The sequence below is a fragment of the Sardina pilchardus genome, chromosome 17 (genome assembly GCF_963854185.1).
Source record: "Sardina pilchardus chromosome 17, fSarPil1.1, whole genome shotgun sequence".
NCBI lineage: Eukaryota > Metazoa > Chordata > Actinopteri > Clupeiformes > Clupeidae > Sardina > Sardina pilchardus.
The window spans coordinates 24,179,484-24,204,593 of record NC_085010.1 but is presented as its reverse complement, the minus strand read 5'-3'; the positions used below and the strand labels follow the sequence as shown (position 1 = coordinate 24,204,593).

Genomic DNA, 25,110 nt, shown 5'->3' with positions numbered 1-25,110 from the left:
GCACAGATCAAAGATATACCATGTAAGAACACAGTTATTTTCAGTGGCTTTTTACAGTCAAACTTTCAAGTGGTAATGGGGAAAGCAAAAACTGTCCCAACTGTACTCAGTCTACCCATTATTTGTAGTTAGGCATTTGCCAACTTAAGCAACTGCTATCTTGTAGCCTTTATTGTAGCCTACTGTGTAATAAGTCCAAACTAGCCAACAGTGTGTGTATGTGTCGGTTTATGACGCGTAAGCTGTCACCTATCTTGCTATCCTGCAAACTATGGTTTAGTCTACCGCTAAACCATGTCCTTTCCGAGATTAGACTAACACGCATTAAATGCGCCCTCTAGTGGGTGATTGAAATTTCCTTGAAGACACAGCAATTGAGATCAAGGTAAAACGCAGCAGCAGGTTAAACCGCAGGTGCTTATGACACAGCAATGGAGCTTAAGTCGTCACGTGACTTCTTGCGTCACCACCGAGTTTAAAACCGTGTTAAACTCCAAACTAGCGACAGAGCAATTGCCCCGTTGTGCGTAAATCTATGTTGTCAAACAGCAACACCCAGTTACTAATGAACTGATGACATGCCACAATACACTGTAGGACACGATATTGTCTGTGCGCGTACTTCAAAACAGGTGTGATGTTAGCAGAACAAACTGGTGTAATACTTAACCACTAATGAGCAACCCAGTACACTGGAAGCCATGTTGTAGCCTGTTTTTGAGTATGGGAGGTCAGTTTCGGCACAGCATTGCGCAGTGAGCTTTTCAGCTGGGACTTCAAGCTGAGAATTCAATTGTTACCCTAAGTGAAATGAAAATTAGCTATTGCGTCGACAGACAATATTGAATCTCATAATTAAGACACAAACCCTTGGGGGTGTGGGTGAGGGTGTGTGTGTGAGAGAGAGAGGGGAGGGGGGGTGTAATTCAATTACTGACTGAGAGAACTGCAAGGCTGTTGTAATTATTACATTCCACCAAAAAATAAAAAAACACCACACACATTAAGACAAACGAGATACAGAATGATCGGCTAATTCTCTTTGCATGTATTGTTCTACTTTGCCTCTCGCATGGATGAAATGCAGAGAAGTGTGTGTTCATCAGTGTTCAAGTATGTGTATGTGTGTGTGTGAGAGAGAGAAAAAGTCTACATGATTAGAGAAACTTTCTTGTAATTCTATATTGTGTACTTTCATTCCATATCTCTTTAATAAGAATTGCTGACAGTGAGTTCAATTTCCACTGCATTTTTTTAATTTATGAAAAATGAAACAGAAAATAGAACAATGCAAAGATAGGGTAGTTATTTTTTATTTTCATTCCAAGCACTTGTATACAGAAAAATCAAACGATACATACTTCACAGTCTCCATTACTTTTCATCACTAGTTTAAAATTCCCGATTAGTTCACTTTATAGCATGTCTTAACCCTCATGTTGTCCTAAAATCTTACGACGTTCGTTGTCCTTGGGGTCAATTTGACCCCAGCTACAAAAAACTCTCAAAAATGATTAAAATTATTTTTTTTACCCAATTTTTTTTTGTGGTAGGTACTTAACAAGAGTGTAATAACCACTATCAAAAGCCCTACAAAACAATCCCACCCCCCCACACCCCTTTATGAACCCTGGAACCCTGACTGGCAATATGGCCAATCCAGTGTCAACAGCCCAAAGGCTGACTTTTTGGACTTTTTCAGACCTGCCAAAATAACTTATATGTAATATGTACTTGTATATGAAATAATGATAATAGCTACATGTTCTCATACTATTACAATAATAATATCCATAATTTGTCAAATATTCATTTTCATCATGTTTCATAAAAATGGGGTCAAATTGACCCCAATACCACCAACGTAACTATTTTTTTTACAGGACATTGGAAACATATTTTTGTGCAAATTTCATGTTTACTCTGTTGTACCCTTCAAATAAGGAAAAGTCATGAAACTTGAAGCAAAACAAAAAAAGTGAACCATATATTTTATGATGTTAAACACTGCTTGGGGTCAAATTGACCCCAAGGACAACATAAGGGTTAAAAAAAAAAAAAAAGCATTCAACTTCTCTATGTACACTTCTTACAGGTTTTCACATTCAACACAAGTCAAGCAAAATAAGATATCATCCATTCTGTACATATCCACATATTAGCTATACACATGCCATAGAGTCATTTCTTAGGGCTTTTTTTGACAAAGAGAAAAGCTCTACAGAGATGCTTTTGCACAAGTTTGGCTGAACAAGTTTGCCTTTGCAATGGATGAGGGTCAGATATTATGGTCCAAACATATAATGAAGAAGGATTATAAATGACAGGAAGCGTGTATTCCTCTGTGTGCATGTGCGCATGTGTGTTAAAAGAGTGTGAGAGATAAGGGGGAAGAGGTGTGAGTAAAATTTTGCTACAACTACAAAACAAGCCCTTTCAACATTCCAGGTGGAATGTTTGCTACAGAGAGGAGGTTTGGACAGGGCTAGTAGCAGTCAGGTGCTTGGAACTCTCAAAGCACCGCTCAAATGGAAGTCATACACTCACTTCGGTAGAAAAACAAGACGCCGTCATACAGAAAGAAATGAAGAAAAAAGAAGACAGTAAGGAAGACGTTAGATTAAGCGCAATGTGGACTTCTTCTGAGGCATTAGTCATGAATCTCTTTCTAGGTCCAGAACAGAAACAAGGGAAGAAAACATAAAACACAGAGAAGTACAAAGATTCTCCAGTACAAACATGAGAAGCAAGAGAGGTGAATGGTTAGATACTCATTAGAGCATTCACTTCCCCATCACACACACACACACACACACACTCACACGTACACATACAAACACACACAGAGAGAGACACTCGTGTGTGTACCCGTGTGTGTGTGCTTGTGTGTGATCACAGTCATCAACTTCAAAGTGCATTCTCTAAAAAAAACTACCTGGTCGTTACGGCATCATGTCACATATGACATCACACCGGAGTCATGGGGTGCCACTTGTGCCTTGGGCACTGTGATGTTATTGTGCCCAGTAAGGGTCGGGGTGAGGGTCAAAAAACACTTTCTGACGTGTTCATAATATCTCTCACCACCAGACCACACAGTGAGATGTGCCACCCTTCCTCCAGTCACCATAACGACCATAGCGTCTACCGAACTGCAAATCTTGTTGGGCATTAAAAAGGAACAACGGTCTTTTCAATAAGGCCACCAAACTGTACACAACATCCAGTACAGACGAGTAAAACCTAAAACATCGCACCAGACACACGCCTACACACTTGCAAAAGTCCTCTCAACACACAGTTTCATTTAAATAGGTATAAAACAAACTGTCTCGTCCACGTCATCACTTTAAAAAGTCAATATACATTGTTAATTCTAAGTGGAAAAATACAATGTGCAGTATGTACAAGCAAAAACAGTTCAGCACTTTGGTGTAGGTTTCCTGGTCCTCATGGCGGTGACCACTGGACCGAACCTAGCCCAGATCAGAACGAGAACTGGGCCGGATCGGAGCCAAACCTGGGCCAGACTCGGACTGCCATGAGGACACAGACTAAGTTTAACTAACTTCTAAGAGGGAGCTTTTCTCTCTGTAAAAGTACAGTGCAACAGTACAGTACACAGGGCAACACTTTGGCAGGGTTTCTGGGTCAGATTGTTTCTGGACTTTCCCTTTGATTTGGGGAAACAACTCTTTTGTTCTTTTTTCAATCTGAGGATCCTTAATTGTCAGTAGGGCAGCTTGTGTCTGCCGTCCAATCAGAACACCAGGATCCGGTCATGTGACTGGCCAGTAACACTGTTCAAAATGTTTCCACTGGTACCATCGCCTTAACTCTTCACCTCAGCACCGTGAAAACAAGAAAGCAGCCGAAAAGAAAAGAGGAGGGTGGGAAAGATGAGAAATGTGACCAAAAAAAAACTACAAAACCCAAAACCGTTTAGTTTCTGAGAATCACAGTGACTCGCCAGGTCCTTGACATCAATAAGAAATGACAAAAAGACCCTTCTCAAAGAAAGTGAAATAAAAACAGAAATATTATCTTCTGCAAGCCATTGGTCTCTAATGAATGCACGACACCTTGACTGCATTTAAACATATACAGCACAGTAAGACAAAACAAAAAAAACAACAAACAATCGAAAACAAATGACACATATCCCATCACCGCAGTAACAGACAACCATAGCGTCCCACAATCTCCTTGTCTTTCTGTGAACGCAGACGTGTAGGCCACTGCAGCTGTATCTGCCCTTTCCACTTTACGGTAACACACGTTAACATCGCTAGCACTCACGCCGCTAACAGATAGCTGCTTGCTGGACGCCAATCCCTTCTCACGGACGCGTGTAAACATACAGAACTAAGGTGGAGTTTGTTCACAAAACTCACAAAACTAGTGGTCATTGGCCCAAACCCCAAAAGTCTTGTTATACATCATCTATAACTCATCAGTGTAGAAGTACATAGGGTTAGAAAAGGCCAAACGAAGTGAGAAACAGGTGTAGCTGTTTCAGAGAGGGTGGGGGGGGGGGGGGGGGGGGGAGAGGGAGTCCAGTTGGTCCAGTTGGCTTGGCTGAGTTTCGTGGTCCAGTGAGAGCGTATTCGATGTTGGTTCGGTGTCAGGCGCTGGGGCGTGACGGAACCGGAAGCGAAGATGTTAGTAAGGTCTGTAGGGGGTTCAGGCCGGTTCTCTTTGTGCCCTTTATAACGGGGCGCCTACTGGTCAATTCTTTAAACTGTGTGTGTGTGTGTGTGTGTGTGTGTGTGTGTGTGTGTGTGTGTGTGTGTGCGTGTGTGCATGTCAGTTCAGTTTAGTGGTTCTGTACAGTGTGTTTATAATCTGAGAAATGTCTGGAGTGTGTGACTACGAGAGGGAGTGCGACAAATAAGCTTTATAATGGTGTAAACATTTACACTAACTTCCTCCACTCGCCTCTTGTGTTTTCATTTCTCTTTTTTTTATCTAGAGGGTTGTCAGTGGTGATGTTATAGGTGTGTTGAGACCAGTGGTAGGGCTATGATGCAGTTGGCCATGGTGTCCACTAGGGGGAGCTGTTCTTCAGAGGGCGCAGCACTCTGGGGGAGAGGCCACAGTGGCCTTCGGATTTATTCTGGAAAGTTCAGGGCCATCACTTCTGGCTTCATCTTAAAGTACTGGCTGAAGCGAAGAACAGCATATCTGAGGTGGACAAGAGGGAGAGAAAGAGAGAAAGAGAGAGAGAGAGAGAGAGAGAGAGAGAGAGAGAGAGAGAGAGAGAGAGAGAGAGAGAGAGAGAGAGAGAGAGAGAGAGAGAGATCAGCACTATTACCAGAAAAAACGGTACTGAACTACATAACATAAAACCGAAGTTTAGATGCAGAAGAATACAGTGAGTGATGGTTAAGGCGTTGTTCGGAACTCACCCCAGGAAGTCAAAGTCAATGGTGGAGTACTGGGCTTGAATGAGCGCCCAGAGGCCCCAGAAGAAATGGGACGCCTACAGAAGAGAGAGGAGACACAGGAGGGAAGACAATGAACTGAGGCTCAGCCATACTTCTCCAAGGCATGCTAGGCACCACCATACAACAGCACTGGAGTCACCACACAGTCCATAGCACATCAGAAACAGCACTGGAGACATTCCCTTAAACATCATATTAAAGAGACCCTATGCAACTTTTTCATAGTCATAAAATCGCTCCGAGATCGTTGTTTTGCTTGACTGACCAGTTTCATCGAAAACAGTAATATTTCCTCCCGCCCCCAGTGTCCCTATCCGGCATCGCTATTGCAACCTTGCAACTTTCTGATAAGCGATCGTCTTCAGTTTACATCTGGAAGTCAGAGACGCGTAAGGAACAAGAAGAACCACGCTTGCAATTTATGTATTTATATATAGCCTATATATGTATAAATATACACGCTAAAGCTGTCGGGGAAGCTCTGCAGAGAAATATGCAAGCATAAAACGAGCGAAAACGAAAAACGAAACCGAAACCAGAGATGAAATCGCCAATCCTGCATAATTCCTCTTTAATGTCTTTCTGGGGGAGCTTACAAAAGCACATCCTCTGGCCTATCATAGTCAACTCTTCACTCAGTCTTCAGCGCAATCCCTCTCTCTCTCCTTTCTCTCTTCTCACTCTCTCTCTCTCTGGTACTACTGCTACAATGATGATGGTGACTACAATTCTGAAGTGGAGACGTACAGAGAAACATGACATTTCTGAGAATATAACAAGCACAGTACTTTTATGTCTAATAGTAAAGTCTTCTTTAGAATACTACAAAGAGTCCTTACGGTACCTATATGGAGTCACTCTACTTGAGGTCAAATTCCTACTTACTTACTTAATACATAGTTATTTTACCAACTCAGGAAAGAGTCCAGATTCGATTAAAATAGTCACACTCAAAGACCTAGATTCTGGCTCTTAACATCGACAAAACTGCAATCTTGATCTTTATAGGATCAAGGACAAAATGACATTGAAGACACACCATATTATCCCTACCTAACCCTTAGAATCAATTGTTCAATCAGTTAGTTCATTCACTACAGTGCTGAATGTTCCAAGCGACAAGGTATGCAGCGAATTACTTGCCATATAAAATAATTGAACTTGGCTAAAAATATGTCAGTGATAGAATCAATCACCCTTTATGGGAATGAATTCTGGAGCCTACGTGCAAGTCAATCTAAATTGATGGAAAAACATCAAATCAGGCCCTGCTAGTTGAGTTTTGGAGGGGAAAAAAACATCTTAAAAATCGATTGGCACACTGCAAACAATTCTTGCAGTGAAAAGAGTGAGAGGAGAGTAAGAGGAGAGAGAGAGAGAGAGAAAGTGAGAAGAGAAGAGAGAAAAAGAGAGAGTATTTTGCCTTTGCCTTGAGTACTGAGCTTTGTTTGTTTTACCAGACAGACCTGCCAGGTTTGCTGTTTGCGTAGGTTGGGTGTCACTAGCTTTTGAAAGCCCTGATACTTGTAGAATGTGGCACATGTTTCATAAAAGACCCAGAATCCTTTGCACCCACAGATATGGCAAATGTCAGGTCGGAATCATTAGAAGACAGCAAAACACTCTCCACTTCTCGTTTCCCCTTTGGGGCATTTCGTATTAAATAACGATGACCAGGCAGCTTCTCATATGACTTTTTCTCTCTCCTCTCGCACTCTCTGCCTTTTCCTTTGTTGTGGAACCACAGGCAAATTCCGCGTGCCAGAGAACTCAACTTCCTGAAACGGGCCCTAAAGGCCAGGGCACGTGTTTTATCAACAAAACCCCACCGCGTTCCCAAACAGCTGAAGCATTGTGAGCTCTCAAATAAAATTGTGTGCACTATCCAACCAGCCATGTCAGAAGCACTGCAGTGTGACCCCTAAGCTCAAACCACCAACCTCACAAAAATAAAAATAAATAAACGTTTTTAAATACGTTGACCTTTCACAAAGTAAAGGCACATTTTTTTTTTTCCAAATTCCAATTATGAGCAAACAAAAATGCTATTATTCACTTCGTTGTAACCCCACTTGGTGAAGGACTCGCGCGTGCCTGCGTACTAACTGCACTTCCAATTACAGGCAGAGGCCTTGGTGCTCTTCAAAGAAGAACAATACTGAGGATCTTGACTAAGGAGTTAACCACCAAGTCATTTAGTCCTCCACGTCCTTTGTAGTCAAGGTTAAATAACTCAGCTGGAGGAGGGGAGGAGGAGGAGAAGCGGAAGGAAGGGGGTTAGTTTGACTATTCTCTCAAACGCATTCTCTCGTAGCAGCATTCGATGAGGCTGAGGCAATCTAGCTGGCACTGTCTTCGTGGAATGTTGACAAAATAGGGGGAAAATTGAAAAATCGTTTCCAAACAATCGCTTGGCCTCTCAGTCCTGTTGATTGAACAGAAAGGCTGTTTTGTCTATTTATTTTGAACGTACGAAAGCTTAAAGGAGGAAAATGACATCTTTTAATGATGTTTTCTCGTTTGGAGGACCAATCTCGTTTCGTAGACTTGAAAGCGCATAGATGGAATTCTTGGAAGAATGAAAGACAGTCAACGTGTGTGTCAGAACAAACACATACACACGTACACCCAATTAAGAGTTTCCTGTAAATCAGCACGTGACCTTTGTGGTGACTTTGTAAAGAAAGGCGTAATAAGTTCCACTGACTTTAATGATGAGAGACACGATTTCTGTTTTCAGACAAGTTATAGTGCATGTTGTAACGACATGGTGTTTTAGAAGAATTTCCTGTTAGCTCAGATTTTCTGTAGATAACGGCCAAAAACTGTGTTCCAACTAGAGATGCACCGATAGCAATTTTTTGGCCGATTCCGATTTCCGATTTTTCATGGAGTTTGACCGGCCGATACCGATTTTAGCCGATTCCGATTTAATTTCTTCTAACCACTTTACAGCACAAACAAAGAGTTATTTTCTAGCCTATATTTTCTTTAATACAACATGTTAGAAATGTAATCAACTTATCAATGGCTGGTAGAAAAATGTGAATAGACAGATTCTTCTTCAAGTCTTCTTCAGCTGCAGTAATCCGAGTGTGGGACATTCATTTCACACATGTAGAAATGCACTAGGAACACTTTCTTTCTTCTCACATCCATATGCAATATCCAACTGTAAATATCTTCAGAATAGCCTACTGATAACTGAAGATAACTACATAGGCTGAGATGTTGGAAAATGACAACAAAAAAAAAACTAATTTTGAGAAGCCTTGAAATTAACACAGCAAATGACATACATTCTCAGTCCACACTCTTCTTTGAACTTTCGCGATTGCTTGCGGATACTAAGGAAGTGTCCATATTTGGATGGCATAACGTCATGCAGGAGATCGAAACACAGCTTTCCAACGACACCACGCATGATATGTTTTGTATCACGGTCGCGGTAGGCTAGTTTATGACACGTTAGAATGCTTTTGGCGAATTTAGAAGAAATATACAGGCGTGATCAGACAAAAGGTAATGAAATAAACCTCTAAATGTGTAAATCGGACTTAGTTGTTGTAGTAGTGTGAAAGAATACATGATAAGTTGGCAAACCGAAGCAAAACTATGTTTATTCCTGCCCTGTCTCGCCTTAAGTTGAGTAAAGGCTATGTCGCTGCTTATTGATAGCGCTTGTGGTTCAGCTGTGGGCACGCAATTAGCGGCAAGGACGGGCTTTGATGAGCGCTGTAACCTGAAGTGACAGCTTAGTATAGTAAATTCCACGCAATATGGCAAAGCACAGCGTTCGCTGCATAGAAAAACTCAGTATTAGCGCTTTATCCAGCCCTGACTGTTGGCCTAGCTTCATCAAACTTTGCAAACTCAGCTGTGTGAGTGTGATGTTGGTGCGAGTGCATTTGACCGGCATAAAATCGGCATGTCTCAGACTGACCGGCCGGTCGCCGGTCGTGGCCGATCACGTGAAAATCGGCCAATTCCAATCGGCGGCCGGTCGATCGGTGCATCTCTAGTTCCAACAAATTGTACAGAGAAAATAAAAGGCAACAGTCTGAATAAAGACTTTTCGAAATTAGTGTTATGATCCCAACTGCTGTAGTCAACACTGTATTGTGTATATGGTGTGTCTTTTTCTTGGTTCCACTGCCCACTCCCTGACTTAATCATCAGTTAGAAATACTTCCTCTTGTCATGAAGGTAATTTCATTACTTTGGTAATGTTGGTAAAAACAGTTTTTTTATATATATAAAACGAAGGTACTAGAAGTAGTTCGTAATGCCGCATTCCAGACAACAAAGAAGTCTGATGTATCCCACTTGGAGCTCACGAACATCAGAGATATGATGAAAAATAATAAAACATGGCTGTCCGTGAGAAGTTGACATTTGTTTTATTTTTGAAAAGGCAATTTGACTGTCAGCAGTCCAGTCTCCTTACTTATATAAACCCATCAGAGATTAAAAAAAAAAAAAAAAACAGTTGTTTGAGGTAAGACCCCATAATACTTTGAACATGAATCGGGGTACATCGATTAGCCCCAACTTGGCAAGTAGGACCTCGCCCTTTGGTTATCCAATGCAATTCTCCTGGTACGAGGTCAAACATTTTGGACGTCCCAGTTGTCTGGAATGCGGCATAAGTGTGACCTCATACACCAACATTAGTACCCCACCCACCTGTTTCACTCGGTTAAGCCATCACTGTGGTAACCAGACTTCAAAGCTAATGTTTAATCCCAAAAAATGGATAAGCAATTAGAAAGGTCAGGGTGATTCAAAATGACTGCCTGAGCAAACATTTAATCCCCTCGCTAGAACAGGGGGGAGGAGAGGGGGAGAGGGGGCTGCGGCCAAGTGGCGCTTCAACATTGTGTGGACATTACAAACACGGTAGCACTGGCCTTCACTGAGAGATTTTCCCCTTGGAGAGAGACAGCTCTGTGACATTACATGGTAGGCCTACTACCCTCTAATATGGAATTAGATGAATGCGGTATGTACATTGTCACAATACAGTTATAGTTGGTATGATACTATTTAGCGGTTGATGTAAACCATTGACTGTGCTAACAAGTTAGACGGAGGTCATAATTTGGTCACTAAGGAATTTATCTTTTTTTTAAAAGCTGTCTTTTCACAGTTTGTTGCATTTAGCATGGCTACTGTAACAATAATTCATAAAGGAATCACCAATACATTATTCATTGTATTCTGATAGTAAATTGACCAATTAGTAGTCTCAAGCAGAGTGAAAAGCCTTTCATCTGTGGGTTGTATGAATAGATTAGAGAGAGTGTGTGTGTGTGTGTGTGTGTGTGTGTGTGTGTGTGTGTGTGTGTGTGTGTGTGTGGTGGCTGGAGGCGGAGGGTCAAAGGTTGGGGTCATGGAGTGTGTCATATTGTGTGTACTCACCAGAGCGAAACGGTTGACCTGCACGTAAAGCACCTCCACTTCGGTGTCGGTCACAAGGCCGTCCTGACCCTTGTGCTCCTTGTAGGCCTCCAGGTAGGCTCGGAGCCACTGCAGCTGCAGGCATCGCCCAGGATACAGGCTGTAGTCCACGTCACTCAGACCTGTCAATCACACAGGAAACCCACCCATTTAGATTAGATTACATTAGATTAGATTAGACTTTATTGTCATTGTGCAGTGTAGTACAAAGACAACGAAATGCAGTTTGCGTCTAACCAGAAGTGCGAAAAAAGCAGAAAGTGCAATGTGATATACAAGTATACAGTAGATATGTGGTGCATAGACAGGAAATATAGTGCAGTGTAGACAGTAGTATACAGTTGGTTTACAGAAGGTGGTTTAGAGTAATATAAATTTAATATGAATATGTGCAGTGTATTAGCAGTCACCTTATAAGAGCAGAATAACTATGGCTATGAAATATGAACAATGTATAAACAGCAGGGTTGGAGACTTGGGGGCTTAGCCACACTAAAAATGTATTTTTTTTTGTTTGTTTTGAAGACTTTTGATAGTGTAGTCACAAATATATATATATATATATATATATATATATATATATATATATATTTGTTCTACAATAGACAGGTTATGCATATAATGTATACACTAACACATATGAATACATTTCATTTAATCTGTGTGTCCGTGTTGATGTCAGGGTTAAGTGCATTTCAGTGTTACTTTTCAACACTTATTTTTAATTTGTAGCCCAGATTTGAATATGTATCAACATTAGATTATTTTATTAGTATTATCTTGTATGTCTATATAACAACTTGTTATATCACAGCTATTCAGTTATCATCAAACTTGTATGCACTTATATGTGTTGTGTCATGGTTAATCTATTAGCTATCACTTGTTATATCTTTAGAAGGTGCACTACCTGCAAATTCGTTGAAGTGATTTCCGATGTCGTAGGCCTGGTAGTTGTAGCCTGCGTACTCGTAGTCAATGAACTTGACATTGCCTGTGAAAAGAGGCAGAGTGTTTAGAAAGAGGGGCCCTGGAGTCTCAGGCACACATTGGCTCTGCCTTTGGCATGTGGTACTGTATATCGGAGAGCTCTAGCAATCATGTCAGCTAAATACAGGGACCGGAGGCAGGGTGACCTCCATGTTGGTGAGTGAGAGGAGACCTTTTTCTTTTGTCTGGTGAGGACGGAGTAAGGGTTTGCATGCTGGAAAGAGGAGGCAGGTGCCAACGTTAGAGTGGCATTTCATATGCAAAGTTCACACCCATACACATGTGTACACACGCACATGCACACACACGCACACACACACACACACACACACACACAGACACGGTGCGAACATGCTGAATACAGGAGGCAGATGCGGTTAGAGTGTCATTTCAGACACACAGCTTCACAAACACACACAGACAGATAGAAAAACAGACGAGCAGAAACTTGCTGGCATGGACGGCTGCAGTCATGCTAGGTTTGGCCAGAAGGGGTCTTTCTGGAAAAAGTTGGAGAACTGTTGGACTGTTGGAGAGGGCATGTTTACTGTATCTAAGCAACAAGGGGCTGAAGGACTGTAACAGCTATTATCATAAGTTGGTCATGGGAGAAAGTAGAGAGAGAGGCTGACTTAAAAGGTTGAAGGAGATATTGCAAGTTGGCCAACTTTTCCAAAAGAGCATTCTATGGCCACAGACAGCACACCACAGTCTCTCTCTCTCACACACACACACACACACACACACACACACACACACACACACACACACACACACACACACACACACACACACACACACACACACACACACACACACACACACACACACACGTCAACAACGGTGGTAACAGCAGAAGAGGGAAGAAGAAGAAAACGTCATCTCTAAACACAACAGCTAGAGCGTTGAAATGAGGTAGTCCTTCTACTGTTGACATGAGAGACACCTCAGACACAAGACAGGAGAGGGCAACATAGCAAAAGCTGAACGATGAGGCGATTCTATTAATGAACAAAAATGCCATGCAGAACAAGAGAAAAAAAAGACTTGTGGGCAACAGTGCCCTCTATAGGTGAGCAGCTCACAGTGCAAAGCAGATCACGAGTGCATTCCTGAGATGTTGCCAGAGATGATGTCACAATACAAAGCCTTACTCTTGTCACCTGCATTAAGTGTCCACTTATGGCCAGATTTCAAGTACTGATTTCCTCATCATAATTACCCAACTAACAAACACTTGTGATTTAATGTATATGTCGTACTTTCCCAGTGCATTCTTTGGTGTGTTGGTGAATAGGTGAAGATTTTTATGGCTTAACAGTAAACATGTGTGTATGAGTGTGTGTGTGTGTGTGTGTGTGGTTAAGAGGGTGTTTGGGTCAGCAGAGAGAGACACGTGAGGTTGTTACCGGGCGTAGAGTGGTCCTAGCGGAACGCCACTGAACACCTCCGGCCAGTGGCTATGCCCCCCGTGCAGCAGACGGAGGAGACCGTTTTGGGGGCAACACACTTACATCTGTCACAGAACACACACAGCCTTCACTGTACATACCCCCCTCCCACCACCACCACCACCATACCCCCAACTCCCCGTCAACCCAAGCCCAGCCCTGTCCACTCCACCTCCTCCTCTCCATCCACCTCTACATTCATGGCCACCGTAACAATTCTCCGTTTTGTTTTTCACTCTCTCTCTTCTCCACCTCCTGTATTCGCACACCTACTGAAACCGGGCTACCCCATTGGCCGGCTGCGGCACCCAATCAGAGGACGTCACGGCTGCCACTATGCAAATAGAACTCTTGGTGGTTTCCTGTGCATCGCCAGTGGTGAGAGGATTTTAACTTTCGTTCTCGCCTTCTCTCTCTGAAAACTTTGTTTACATGCTGCCCCCTCGGCGCACATTGCTTTCGGTTTGTTTTGACTGCGTGTATATGGGGCCTGTAATTCGAGCTGATAGTGATGGGGAAGAGGACTGGGTCTCCGAATCAGCAAGGCTGCTGCTGTTGCCTGCCATGTTGACATTCCTTAGCCAGTTGGAGAAAGGCTTTTCAGATGCTTTTTTTTCTTACTCTTCCAGTTAAAAAAGAAGAAGAAAAAGAACAGACTGACTGAAGCACCTCCCTCTTTTTCTCTCTGACTGAAGAAGCTTTGTGGGCTCAAATATTTTGCAGAGGAAGTAGCTCTCTCTCTCTCTCTCTTTCTCTCTTTCTCACTCACTTTTTCTCTCTCTTTCTGTCTCTGGCTCTTTTGCTCTTGTGATTTCTAGGTTACAGGTCTCCTGAGGCCAGGACCGTGTTTGTCTTAGTTGTGATGTTCTGCATGCTGTGGTGTCAGTGTTCTACATTGTGCACTTCTGCTGTGGATTTTGAGTGGCGGGGGGCGGGGGGAGGGGGGGGGGCACAAAACGATGAGCGGGGGTCCCCGTGTGTGTGCTCCCCCAGGCCTGGGCTGCTGACACACCCCCTAGGAAAGAGAATCAAGGATCTGTGAGATTGACCACCCCCCCCCCCACCCCACCCAACCCAACCCAATTCCCACACCTTTTGCCCCCACCCCCCATAAATGTACCCTTGCCCCCCTCCTAGACTGGGGTCTCTGGTGCAGACCCTCTATGTCTTTTTGTCCAACCTCACATACCAACATCATCCGGCGGCTTGTGTTAATGAGTACTAATGAAAGCATTCCCAACAAAAAAAAAACATCAAGTGAAAAAAGTCAAAATAAAAAATATATATGAAAGCATCACCATGAAAACAAACACACACACACACACACACTTGTGTGCAAACATACACACAAACCCTTCTGCATTCTACTACATGTAGCAGTGACTGTATTCAACATTCCCCCACACAGTGCAGCCTTCCCCAAAAACACTAGGAAACCCTCCCTCTTAAGGGAGGCCCTGTGATTGGCTGGACAGGGAGGAGGCTGTTCAAACTCAAGCTGTGATTGGCTGGAAAACTCATAAGAAGCCAAGCCTACCTGAGAGGCCAGGTACACAGGCACGGGGAGAGCAGTGGAAGGGGTTTTTGGGGCGGGTGGGGTCGAGAGAGACTGGGGTCTCCCTTGAGGGGGTATTGGAGTGGGAGTGGGGGGTGGGGAGGGAGACTGGGCGTGACGGAAGGGGGAAGGGGTGGGGTTCTCACCTCCTGTCTGGTTGTAGATGATGTTCTTACAGAGCAGGTCGTTGTGACAGAGGACCACGGGGGAGCCCAGCCCAGAGAGACTCTGCTTCAGCCACAGCATCTCCTCCTGCAGGCAGCGGGCGCTCGGTACCTCACGGCTCAACCTGGAGCACACACACACAAACACACACATACACACACACACACACACACACACACGGACACACACACACAGACACATGCACACACACGAACACACGTGCACACATTATTAACAAGTCAGGATTAATGATTACGATTTTTAAAATGAGATCCAAAGCAAGATTCTTGGTAATTCCAAATAATGTTGGCGCCATTAAGCAACCCCAAATTCACACGCAAACACACACACACACACACACACACACACACACACACACGTCCTGTGAAATCATGATTTACCACCTGGACTCTGAGCCTGGTCAAGGCCCATTTGGATGATTATCATGACATTATCATGACATTGTGCTTGTTATTCATTTTCATAATTACAGCAATGACAGCAATAGTCACAGGCGATAACCCACATTCTACACAAAGTCCTGCCAACCGTCCAGCCATCAGCTGATGGCATCATTCATCCTTCACCTCCACCTCTCATTCTGGCCATTTTTCGTTATGTGCTGTGGTCAGTGCTGCTCCTCCAGGACACACACATTTGGCCAGATCCGTGTACTGGACACTATTATATTGACACGTATGAGGCATTCTGGAAAGCGACCTTGGCATGACCCTGCACTGGAATGTGTTAGTGTGGTGACTGTGGCCCACAAGTTCACCACCAGCCTCTTATGTTTTTTCAGCAACTGGTAGTTTAATCTGGCAGCCCTTCTGTGCGGGGCTCAGTATAAACATATTTTGAGGGCCGGAACAGGCCAGGGTGTCTGAGGACAACGCCGCTGCTCGGGCCAAAATCACACGCACAAGGAAATGGCCCGTGTGCTGAGTGTGCGCGACTCTTGCACAATCTTGTTCCAGGCCAGAGTCATTCGTTTGATTTATCGCGCACCTTCTCAGAATGCTGCAGAACATTCCACTGAATTGAGGAGGCCATTCTGATGTGCAGAGGTCTGATATTATTTATTGAATAATGGCCTCGGCAAAAAAAAAAAAAACTGCCATTACAGTTGCAGTCACTGGCATTGGGCTTTACACTTCTGATTTACATATTTTAAATGTTTCTTCAAGTAGTTCTTTCACTACAATCTTATTGTAGAGCATTAAAGTCATTAAATCAACACAATGTAGTTATATTAGCTTAAAAGACCTGCTCCAAACTCACTTTGCTGCTACTCGGTCTTACATTATGGAGAGTGCAGTCTCTCGAACATTGCTGGCGTACGCCCAGAGAGTCTGGTATCGTGTACTAGTATGTACTATGTAATGTAGTACTATGCACTATGTAATGTTGTTGTGGCAGGTAGGAGTCACTCCATGATTAACATGCTTCAGCCTTTAAACAGACTACGAGTAGGATTCCTACCATGCTTCAGCCTTTAAACAGACTATGAGTAGGAGTCCTACACTGTTACATCATACCCCCTCTCACTCACACACACACACACACACACACACACACACACCGTTACACCATATTCCCCAAACACACACACCACCACACCCCCAACCCCGACCCCTGACTTGACTTGACTTGACTTGACTTACATGACAATGAACCTGGACTTGATCTGGGCAACACAGAGCGTTTTGTTTATATGATGTAACTTCTTCACGCTCTGTTGCTACTTCTAGGTCATTTCTGAGTGATTTAATCTAAACGTCCTACACATGGCCACTTTAAGTACCTGCTAAATAATGGATTAAGGTACAGAGTTGCCTCAGTCAAGCACTCTACACATTCCAGGTTATGGTTGAAGCATCTGGTCGAGTGAACAGGAATGTGTGGTATTTTCCTACAGGCAAATGCTAAAGTCAGTTTGGGGCAAAACCGCAAGAACAGAGGTTATGCAATCAACTCAGGGAGGCCCGAGGCCCCTCTATGAGGAACACTTGAACACCACTTACAGATAAGGCAAACACCTGACTGACCAGAATAACGTCCTGATGCTAGAATGCTTCAGTAGCTATGCTCCCTTTCTTTTGCCTGTGGCTAAAGGGGCCTCCACTCCCACTCCCAATCACGCAACTAGACAGGTGTCATTTCTGCTGAAACTGCCACGAACACAGAAAGCGACCAGTCAAACACACACAAATACAGGCACACACACACACACACACACACACACACACACACACACACACACACACACACACACACACAGGTAATTAAACAACTAGTAGCTACACAGCTAGTTTGTTACATACTGTATGTTTCTTAGTGAAGAGGAGAAACTACACTTTATGGGATTATTATGTGGTATCTTGGCATAAACTGACTCCCCAAACTGAGCCATCACAAGATATGGTAAGAAATGGTATCACGAGATAATGTTTTGAACTGCTGCTTCCCCAATAGGGACCTCAGTGTGAGCTATACTTCCTATTATTCAAGAGGCTGTTTGTGCAGCTGAATATAACTACTGTGTCTGTGCCCAAAGACAGATAGCATCATCATCAGATTATTTTGACGTGTCACTGTTTGTTTACATAAATGCAGTGGCACAATACACAAGAAAGAAGGACAACAAATAAAGAAAAGACTGGAAATAAACAAAAAAATAAAGATAAAAAAACTTACATGACAGACATGAAGAGAAATAAAATACAAAAAAAAGAAAGACTCAGTTTAAAAAAAAAATCTGAAAGTAAGAATATTGGCAAAAAAAGATGAGAAGGATAAAAAAGCAAGACACAAAAAAACAACAACAAAGGGAGACAGACAGAAAAAGAATGAGCTCTACCCTCGGCCCATCTCCCTCCCCGTACGTACCTAAGGTTCTGGACTGGGTCCTGGAAGTGAGTGGGCACCAGGGAGAAGTACTTGCCCATCTTGAGCCAGAGGTCAGACTGCGGGACCCAGCCATTGTGTGCATGGATGGCGTGGTACTTCGCTAGCTGCCGTGCTATTAGCCTAAAAAGGACACAGGGACATAGGATACATTAAACACTCTAGAGCACTACATAAACTTATCATTTTAACCACTCAAATCAATCTAAAATATATATTTGGTACTTTTTTCCACTGAGAGGCACTTGAAACTTAATTCTGGCAGTGGTTGAGGCAGAAGGAGTTTGTAAGCGCTGCGTGACAACTTGTTGCCGCTATCATCAAGCATTATGGCTAATCATTACACTTCATCACGCAATAACAGTAATATGGAAGTATGACTGACTAATCCAGCTGTACATCTTATCCAGCAAACATCAGTCTTGTTCCCTCCTTCCTTCTTTCCTTCATTCAGGCTCTCTGCCAATCACATATTGCTTGATTGGTTATTACCAGCATAACATGCATTCTTCCAGCTTTTCTCAAACTGCTTGCCAGGAAGTTTCACTGCCCACAAGCCCAAAGCCGGTTGAATACTCAAGAGAATGTTCTAGTGTCTTAGGCTTAAGGAGATAAAGAGCCAAGTTAATCCTCTCAAATTAGCTCAATTGACTAATGAACAGGGTTTTACTAAGCAAATGTAAATATAGAAGCATTGTGTAAAGGGGTGGGGGGGGGGGGGGGTGCTCTGAACTGGACATAAGATAGTAGTGAGAGTCAGGAGGTTATGAATGACACCCTGTGCAGTGTGCACTGGCAACTACACACAAAGGAAATGACATGGCAAGAATGTGTGTGTGTGTGTGTGTGTGTGTGTGTGTGTGTGTGTGTGTGTGTGTGTGTGTGTGTGTGTGTGTGTGTGTGTATGTGTGTGTGTATCTGAATGGGAGGCAACTGGTTAGTTGAAACTGTAATCTGAGGAGACAATGGTTGGACTGTCTGGTGTTTGGTGGTGTCAATCAAGGGAAAATACAGTGTGTGCTTGTATGTGTGTGTGTTTGTGCGTGTATGTGTATGGGTGTGTGTGAAAGAAGGAGAGAGAGAGAGAGTGTGTGGGGGGTCTGTCTTTGATGGTGCCTATGTTTTGAATAACTAGAGATCTATGTGACTTGTATTAGTTGGTAGTTGGCAGTTGGTGTGCGTTCTTCAGTACTATGTGTCTTTTGAACCATGAGTGTTTGAACATGGCTACACATTTGTGTTTGTGTGTGCGTGTGTGAGAGTGTGTTTGTGTGTGTGCGAGTCTGTGCATATGTACGTGCAACATGGATAAGCATCGCTGAGAAATCTGACACATGATACACTGTTGTCAAAAGAAACATTCCTCCAGGGTTTCTGACCATTCTCCTGTGGTCTAGTTGGTTAGTCACAATCACATCCCTGAGAAACTTCTGGAAGTTTTGTCAAGTAACTGTCCTTCCCCTTTCAGTGATGGGACTTTTGGAGGCTGGGCTGAGTGAAATCCATAATTGGTGAAAGGTCTTATTATCTGCTGCAGGTTCACTTTTGAAATACGAATGCAAACCTCCATAGCATGGGCCCTCTCCAGAGTGCAAAATGTAAAGCCAACTAAAAGACACAGTTAACTTCAGCTTCTCACATTCACATACACATTTTTTAGCTGACTTAACGTCATTGAACAGGTTTCAAGCATTTACCTTGCCGTGACATGTGCTTCTCTATAACCGTGGGCTGTCCGTGTACTCATATTTTGTGTGTTGTGTGCGCTTAAGGCATTCCTATAACCCTAGGCATATGTTCTGGGGACTGTGCATATTATAACCAGATGGAAACAAAAAATATATATTCTACCCCGCCCACCCAAAAAAAGATCTCATAGCATGCAGGACAGGGTGTTTTATGGTTTAAAATGATGATAGTGAAGCACCAAATGAGTTTAATCTTAACTGACTTAAACTGGTATTTCCATATTCAAATGAGCGTTTCTACGCACTTTTATATTTATTTGTCTATGCAACTTGACATTGGCCGGGTTTCCCAGATTCGTTAAGAAGCTCTTAAGTGCTAAGAACTTCTTAGGAGCGCTCTAAGAACGTTCTAATAATGCTCCTAAGAAGTTCATAGCACTTAAGAGCTTTTTAATGAACCTGGGAAACCCGGCCATTGTCACTTGCCTGAGTGCATGCTCTTACGATGTTAGTGCATTGTTTACCATCATTGTTTATTGTTACTATGATGCAAGTTGCCTTGGATACAAGGGTCTGCTAAGTGTCCCTAAGTACTATAACCAGAACTTACCGGAATAACCCTGCACTGCGTATGTGTTCGGGTTCTAGTGCGGTTCCTTCTAAGAACTCGTAGCAGAGGCCGTTGTTGAAGGTGCAGTAGAGCTGCGGAGCGCAGCGGTTCGCCTGCAGCACCCGGAAGCTCTTCACCTCGTTCTCGCGGTCCACAAACAGCTCCGTCTTGTTGCCATAGATGCGCACCAGCACTACGTCCTTCATCGCCCCGCCCAAGTAGCAACCAATCAGCTTGTTGGTTATTCCGTCAGTGAAGGACTGCAGAGAGAAAAGAGAAAGAGCGAAAGAGTTGAGTGAGACAAGAGGGGAACAAAAGAAAGAGGAAAGAGAGAAAAAGAAGGAAGAGAAACAGAAAGTGGGGAGGGAGAGAGAAGGAGCAGAGAGAGGGATAAGATGAGAGAGGGAAGGAAAGACAACCAAAAGAGAGAGAGAGGGAAAGAGAGAGGTGATAGAAGAGTGAGACATAGACTATGAATTGTACTACTGTTCTTTCTGTATTCACATTACTGCATGCTCACATTGCTGTATCTCACCCTTCGTTTCTTCAAATGCCCTTGTTTCGTTACTTTGCCATTGCTTTGGCAACACTACCCTAATGCTAATAAAGCACCTTTGAATTAAGACAGAGGGAGAAAGAGAAAGAGAGAGAGAGAGAGAGAGAGAGAGAGAGAGAGAGAGAGAGAGAGAGAGAGAGAGAGACTCAGGTACTTTCACACGTGTGGACTGAGCAGCTCAGGCCTTTGGCTGGTCCTCAGCTTGGCTGCACCCCTTGAGCTCACACTATAAGACTGCGTCTGCCTCTGCCTCTACCCTCCCTCACGCCTCTGCTTCTCCGCCAGCACCTGAGTCCGCCGCTGATCCAATTACCATGACGGCGACATTCACAGCCCACCACATCCCCGCCTCATAGGGGGAGAGGTTAGACACACCCCTCTCCCTCCCGCCCCCTGCTACCTCCCAAACCATGACCTAACTTCACACCAGTCGTTGCAGCATTAAACTGTTCAAACCACCTGATTTCAATGCACTCTCCAGCCCTGTCCTGCATAAGTCGTACCCTTGACACAAATGAGCAAAGCTTTACTTTTTTTTTTAATCCTTAAGTAGATAGCTTGCCAACTGTCAAATTGCAATTGCAAATGGCTATTGATACAAACAAAATGAATTACGTTCCGGAACCCGTTTGTGTTATCCTCGGCCCTAGTGAACAGTAACTACCCTAGTGTGCCTTTAATTCGCAGTGGTCAGGAAAAACAGTGTCTGGCTGATGTCTGGGCCTGGAATGACCCGTCCCCTTTCCCGCCACATGGATCACGTGAGGAGGTATTAGCTGCAGGTATTAGGCCCAGACAGAAAGAGGGGGCAGACAGTGATTGCCCCCCTCCCATGGACCATGATTCATTGTTTTCCAGTTGTAAACAGCACCCACATTTCTGAGAGGTCTGACATTCCGCCCCTAATTGTGCGCACTATCAGGGATTCAGTGGAAAAGACGGGAATGTCCGGAATTTTATTTTTCGGCGGAAGTCTGTCTGCGACAGCCGGCATGTGCTGAGTACACAATTTTTTGAACATCACTGATAAACTGATCCACAAAACACACACACATACCCCACCCCCTACCACACCCACCAACTCAATCTTTTGGCCTCACACACACACACACACACACACACACACACACACACACACTCCAACACCAGTTTGACCACTGATCCACAAAACATACACCCACACACACACACACACACACACACACACTTTGTTTTTCCATATCCCACCCCCTACCACACCCACCAGCTCAATCTTTTGGCCTCTCACTCACTATCCCACACACACACACAATCCAACACCAGTTTGGCCACTCACTGTCCAAACGACTCTATTTGAAGTGTAACACACCCCTTCTGTGTTTACACAAGGAGGTTACTCATCTGTGCATCTTGCAATAACACTGGAACAGAAGTGTACACATGTGTTATACACTAGGATTATAGTATTACAACCTTTTATCAAACACTTTAAAATGACCACTCACTTCTCACTGTGTATCATAGCATCTTTATCAATCTATATGTAGCCTAGCCTAAGTGTATTGAAAACTTTTCAGGGATTGGGTCGCAACTCATATCCTGTATTTTGGTAGGATCAGTGAGACCTGCACTTCTCTGTTGATAGGTATACAAACCTGTCCCTAGATGAACGAGGGAGATGTGTGTGTATTCCCTTGAGGGAAACAATTGTGACTGTGGATCTGCCCTTAAGGCTCAGCTATAAATAAACAAACAGAAAACCTCACTGAAAGCTATATGCAAATTTCCACTAATCTCCATTCAAATATCACATCTTTGCATGACATGACATTTCAGTGGACTAGGTAAACATGTGTTGTGTTTTTAAAAAATACAAATAAAAGAGCTCTATGGATTCCGTGCACATGAATGACTTGGGTAAATTGTGTTAAAAAGAGTGAAACTGTCTTGTGGAAAACATGAGTAACTGGACCTGCTTTCTGCTGCTGTGAAGCCATCTCTTACATAACAACGTTTTCAGGGACCATAACAAAGTGGGGTGCAGTGTAGCCTACGGACTGTTTTTATACGACTGCATTATGTAACTCTCTGTGGCATCTGCCATACATACACCGCCTTGTTATGATGTTGATAAAAGTTAGGCTATATTTCCTGAAACAACTGTGGTGTTCTGTAGGCTAGTTGGAAACCCATTTTAAAACTCCATGTGAAAACTTACTGCACGCAGAAATGAAGACTTTATTTTGGAGGAAAAACATAGGCTACTGGCCATCTGTGTGACAATAACAGCTCAATGAAAAATCAGAATTCATTCATAATAGCCTAGGCCTAGGCTACTTAATTTCGAAAAAGAAACAGGCTAGGCTAGTGTGGTGTGAGCTACCACACGTTACAAAGTGTCCCATTCTACCTGCAGCTGCCAATTGTACGTAAAACATTGTAGCCTACTGTTGCAAAGCAAACCTCACTGATAATCAGTTCACAAGACATTTCTTGGAAGGTCCTGACAAACTTGCAACAAACGCATTGCTGGGTATACAGGTTGGATTTAGCCATGTCCCTGTCAGCGGGGGAAAACGCTAAATTAAACTGTCAACACGCAGTGTTAATCATGGCTATCTATCCAAGCGCAATGACTTCTCGAATAACGCAAGGTGGCTGTGAGGTTGTTAGAAACATTCACTAGCTAGCAACGGTCTTGGAAACCAAGCGGACAAACGAAACCTTGGCGGTAAGCTCGCTTGCCACTTTGTCAGCCGCTGGTGGTGACGCAGCTTCGCTTCGCAGTGAAGGCGCAACCCTGGGAGTCTGGTTTCTGTCTTATGTAACAGGCAGCCAAATAGCTAGCAAATCGTCAGAAGGACGACCCTCGTATTTCATTGATCGCCAAACGGCTGCACATCAGGGTGGAATGTATTAAAAATGGTAATTAATATTACCTTCATTTTGACCTCTGACGGTTTCCAGTTGGGTCTCAGCTCCTTGATGAGTTTCAACGCCCCGGTTCTGAAATCGTGTTCGTCTACAGTGACATCTAATTTAGGTACAGCGGGCGCACCCTCTGGTACATGAATGTAGTTAGCCATAATCGGACAGTTCGGGTAAAATTTTCACGAGAAGATACTGTATGCGTCGGCTATGCACTTTTCAATGAATGCAAAGCTGGCTTGGGTGTGGATTTAAACCAGGTCAATCTTGATGCGGCGTGACGTGACCACGCCTCTCTTCGAACAGCTCTCGGGAATATGAGCGCAATGCATGCTGGTTGAATATGACTCACCGCCTACAGCGCCAGTCTTCTCTTCTGCAGTGAGCGGTCTGTCCAATGGCTCTATCTCAATGACCAACGTATGACCACGCATCATTTCTACGTAGTCTATGCTTGGATGGAAATAGAACCTCTTTATTAATCGTGTCAGTAGGCCTAGGATAAAAGCAGGATTGGTCTGAGTAGTGAAATAGGTCAACAATAATCGAATCTATATTGAATCAGTATTTTTCCTGACCAAAGACATTTAATTTACCATAACCTAACACTGTTTGAAAATTGGATTTATTTCGTTTCGAATCCAATGATACTAAGGTGTAAAACAATAATGTATCAGGGATAAATTGTTAACTTCTTATTTCCTATAATAAGTTATGTTTATGTATAGGCAATTGGCCTACTGGCTGCACTGTAGAAAAATAACACTTGTCAATTAAATAAGAATACATAGACAAATGCAGATATCATTATTGTTTATTATTGTTATTAAAAACTGTTCACTGTTAATGTTTAACTATTGAATTGTTTTATTTGTCAGTAGCTTTGTGCAAAAGTGTCTGCTTAATCATATAACCATAACCATAACCAAACAAACACACACACACACACACACACACACACACACACACGCACGCATGCACACGCACACACGCGCACACACACACACACACACACACACACACACACACACACACACACACACACACACACACACACACACACACACACACACACACACACACACACACACAATGATATGAAGAAGAGCTTTACTTTAAGTGTACTTCATGTATTGATAACATATTTGCCAAACTTACTTTGACTCTAGCCTAGCCTACTTACTTAGTTTGTAATGTATTTCATCAGTGATTTATTTTGCCTTGACACTTTTGAGATTAACTTTAATTCTAAGGTAATTAATAAGAATAGACGATTATTAACATTAGATATCCGAAAACTATGCTTTGTTATTATTATTATTATTAGGCTATTCCTGTATCGACGTCGGAACAAAATCATAAAGTAACTACAAC

General features: G+C 43.2%; 1 protein-coding gene across 1 annotated transcript; it reads right to left on the bottom strand.

The window, feature by feature from the left end:
- Positions 1-1,297: 1,297 nt before the first annotated feature.
- On the bottom strand, positions 1,298-24,023 carry etnk1 (ethanolamine kinase 1). Its single transcript, XM_062518741.1, has 8 exons — positions 23,748-24,023; positions 20,274-20,533; positions 17,958-18,098; positions 15,050-15,192; positions 11,818-11,901; positions 10,869-11,029; positions 5,409-5,482; positions 1,298-5,184 (listed from the first exon to the last, which is right to left on the bottom strand). Exons 1-8 carry the CDS (start codon positions 23,892-23,894, stop codon positions 5,112-5,114), a joined length of 1,083 nt encoding a protein of 360 aa, XP_062374725.1. The 5' UTR covers positions 23,895-24,023; the 3' UTR covers positions 1,298-5,111.
- Between the last annotated feature and the right edge of the window lie 1,087 nt (positions 24,024-25,110).

Coding starts and splice junctions, on each gene's coding strand:
- etnk1 (XM_062518741.1), bottom strand. CDS start 23,894: ATGGCTAACTACATTCATGTACCAGAGGGTGCGCCCGCTGTACCTAAA. Junction 18,099..20,273: donor CGCAGTGCAGGGTTATTCCG/GTAAGTTCTGGT, acceptor TGTCCTTTTTAG/GCTAATAGCACGGCAGCTAG. Junction 5,483..10,868: donor AGGTCAACCGTTTCGCTCTG/GTGAGTACACAC, acceptor TCTCTTCTGTAG/GCGTCCCATTTCTTCTGGGG.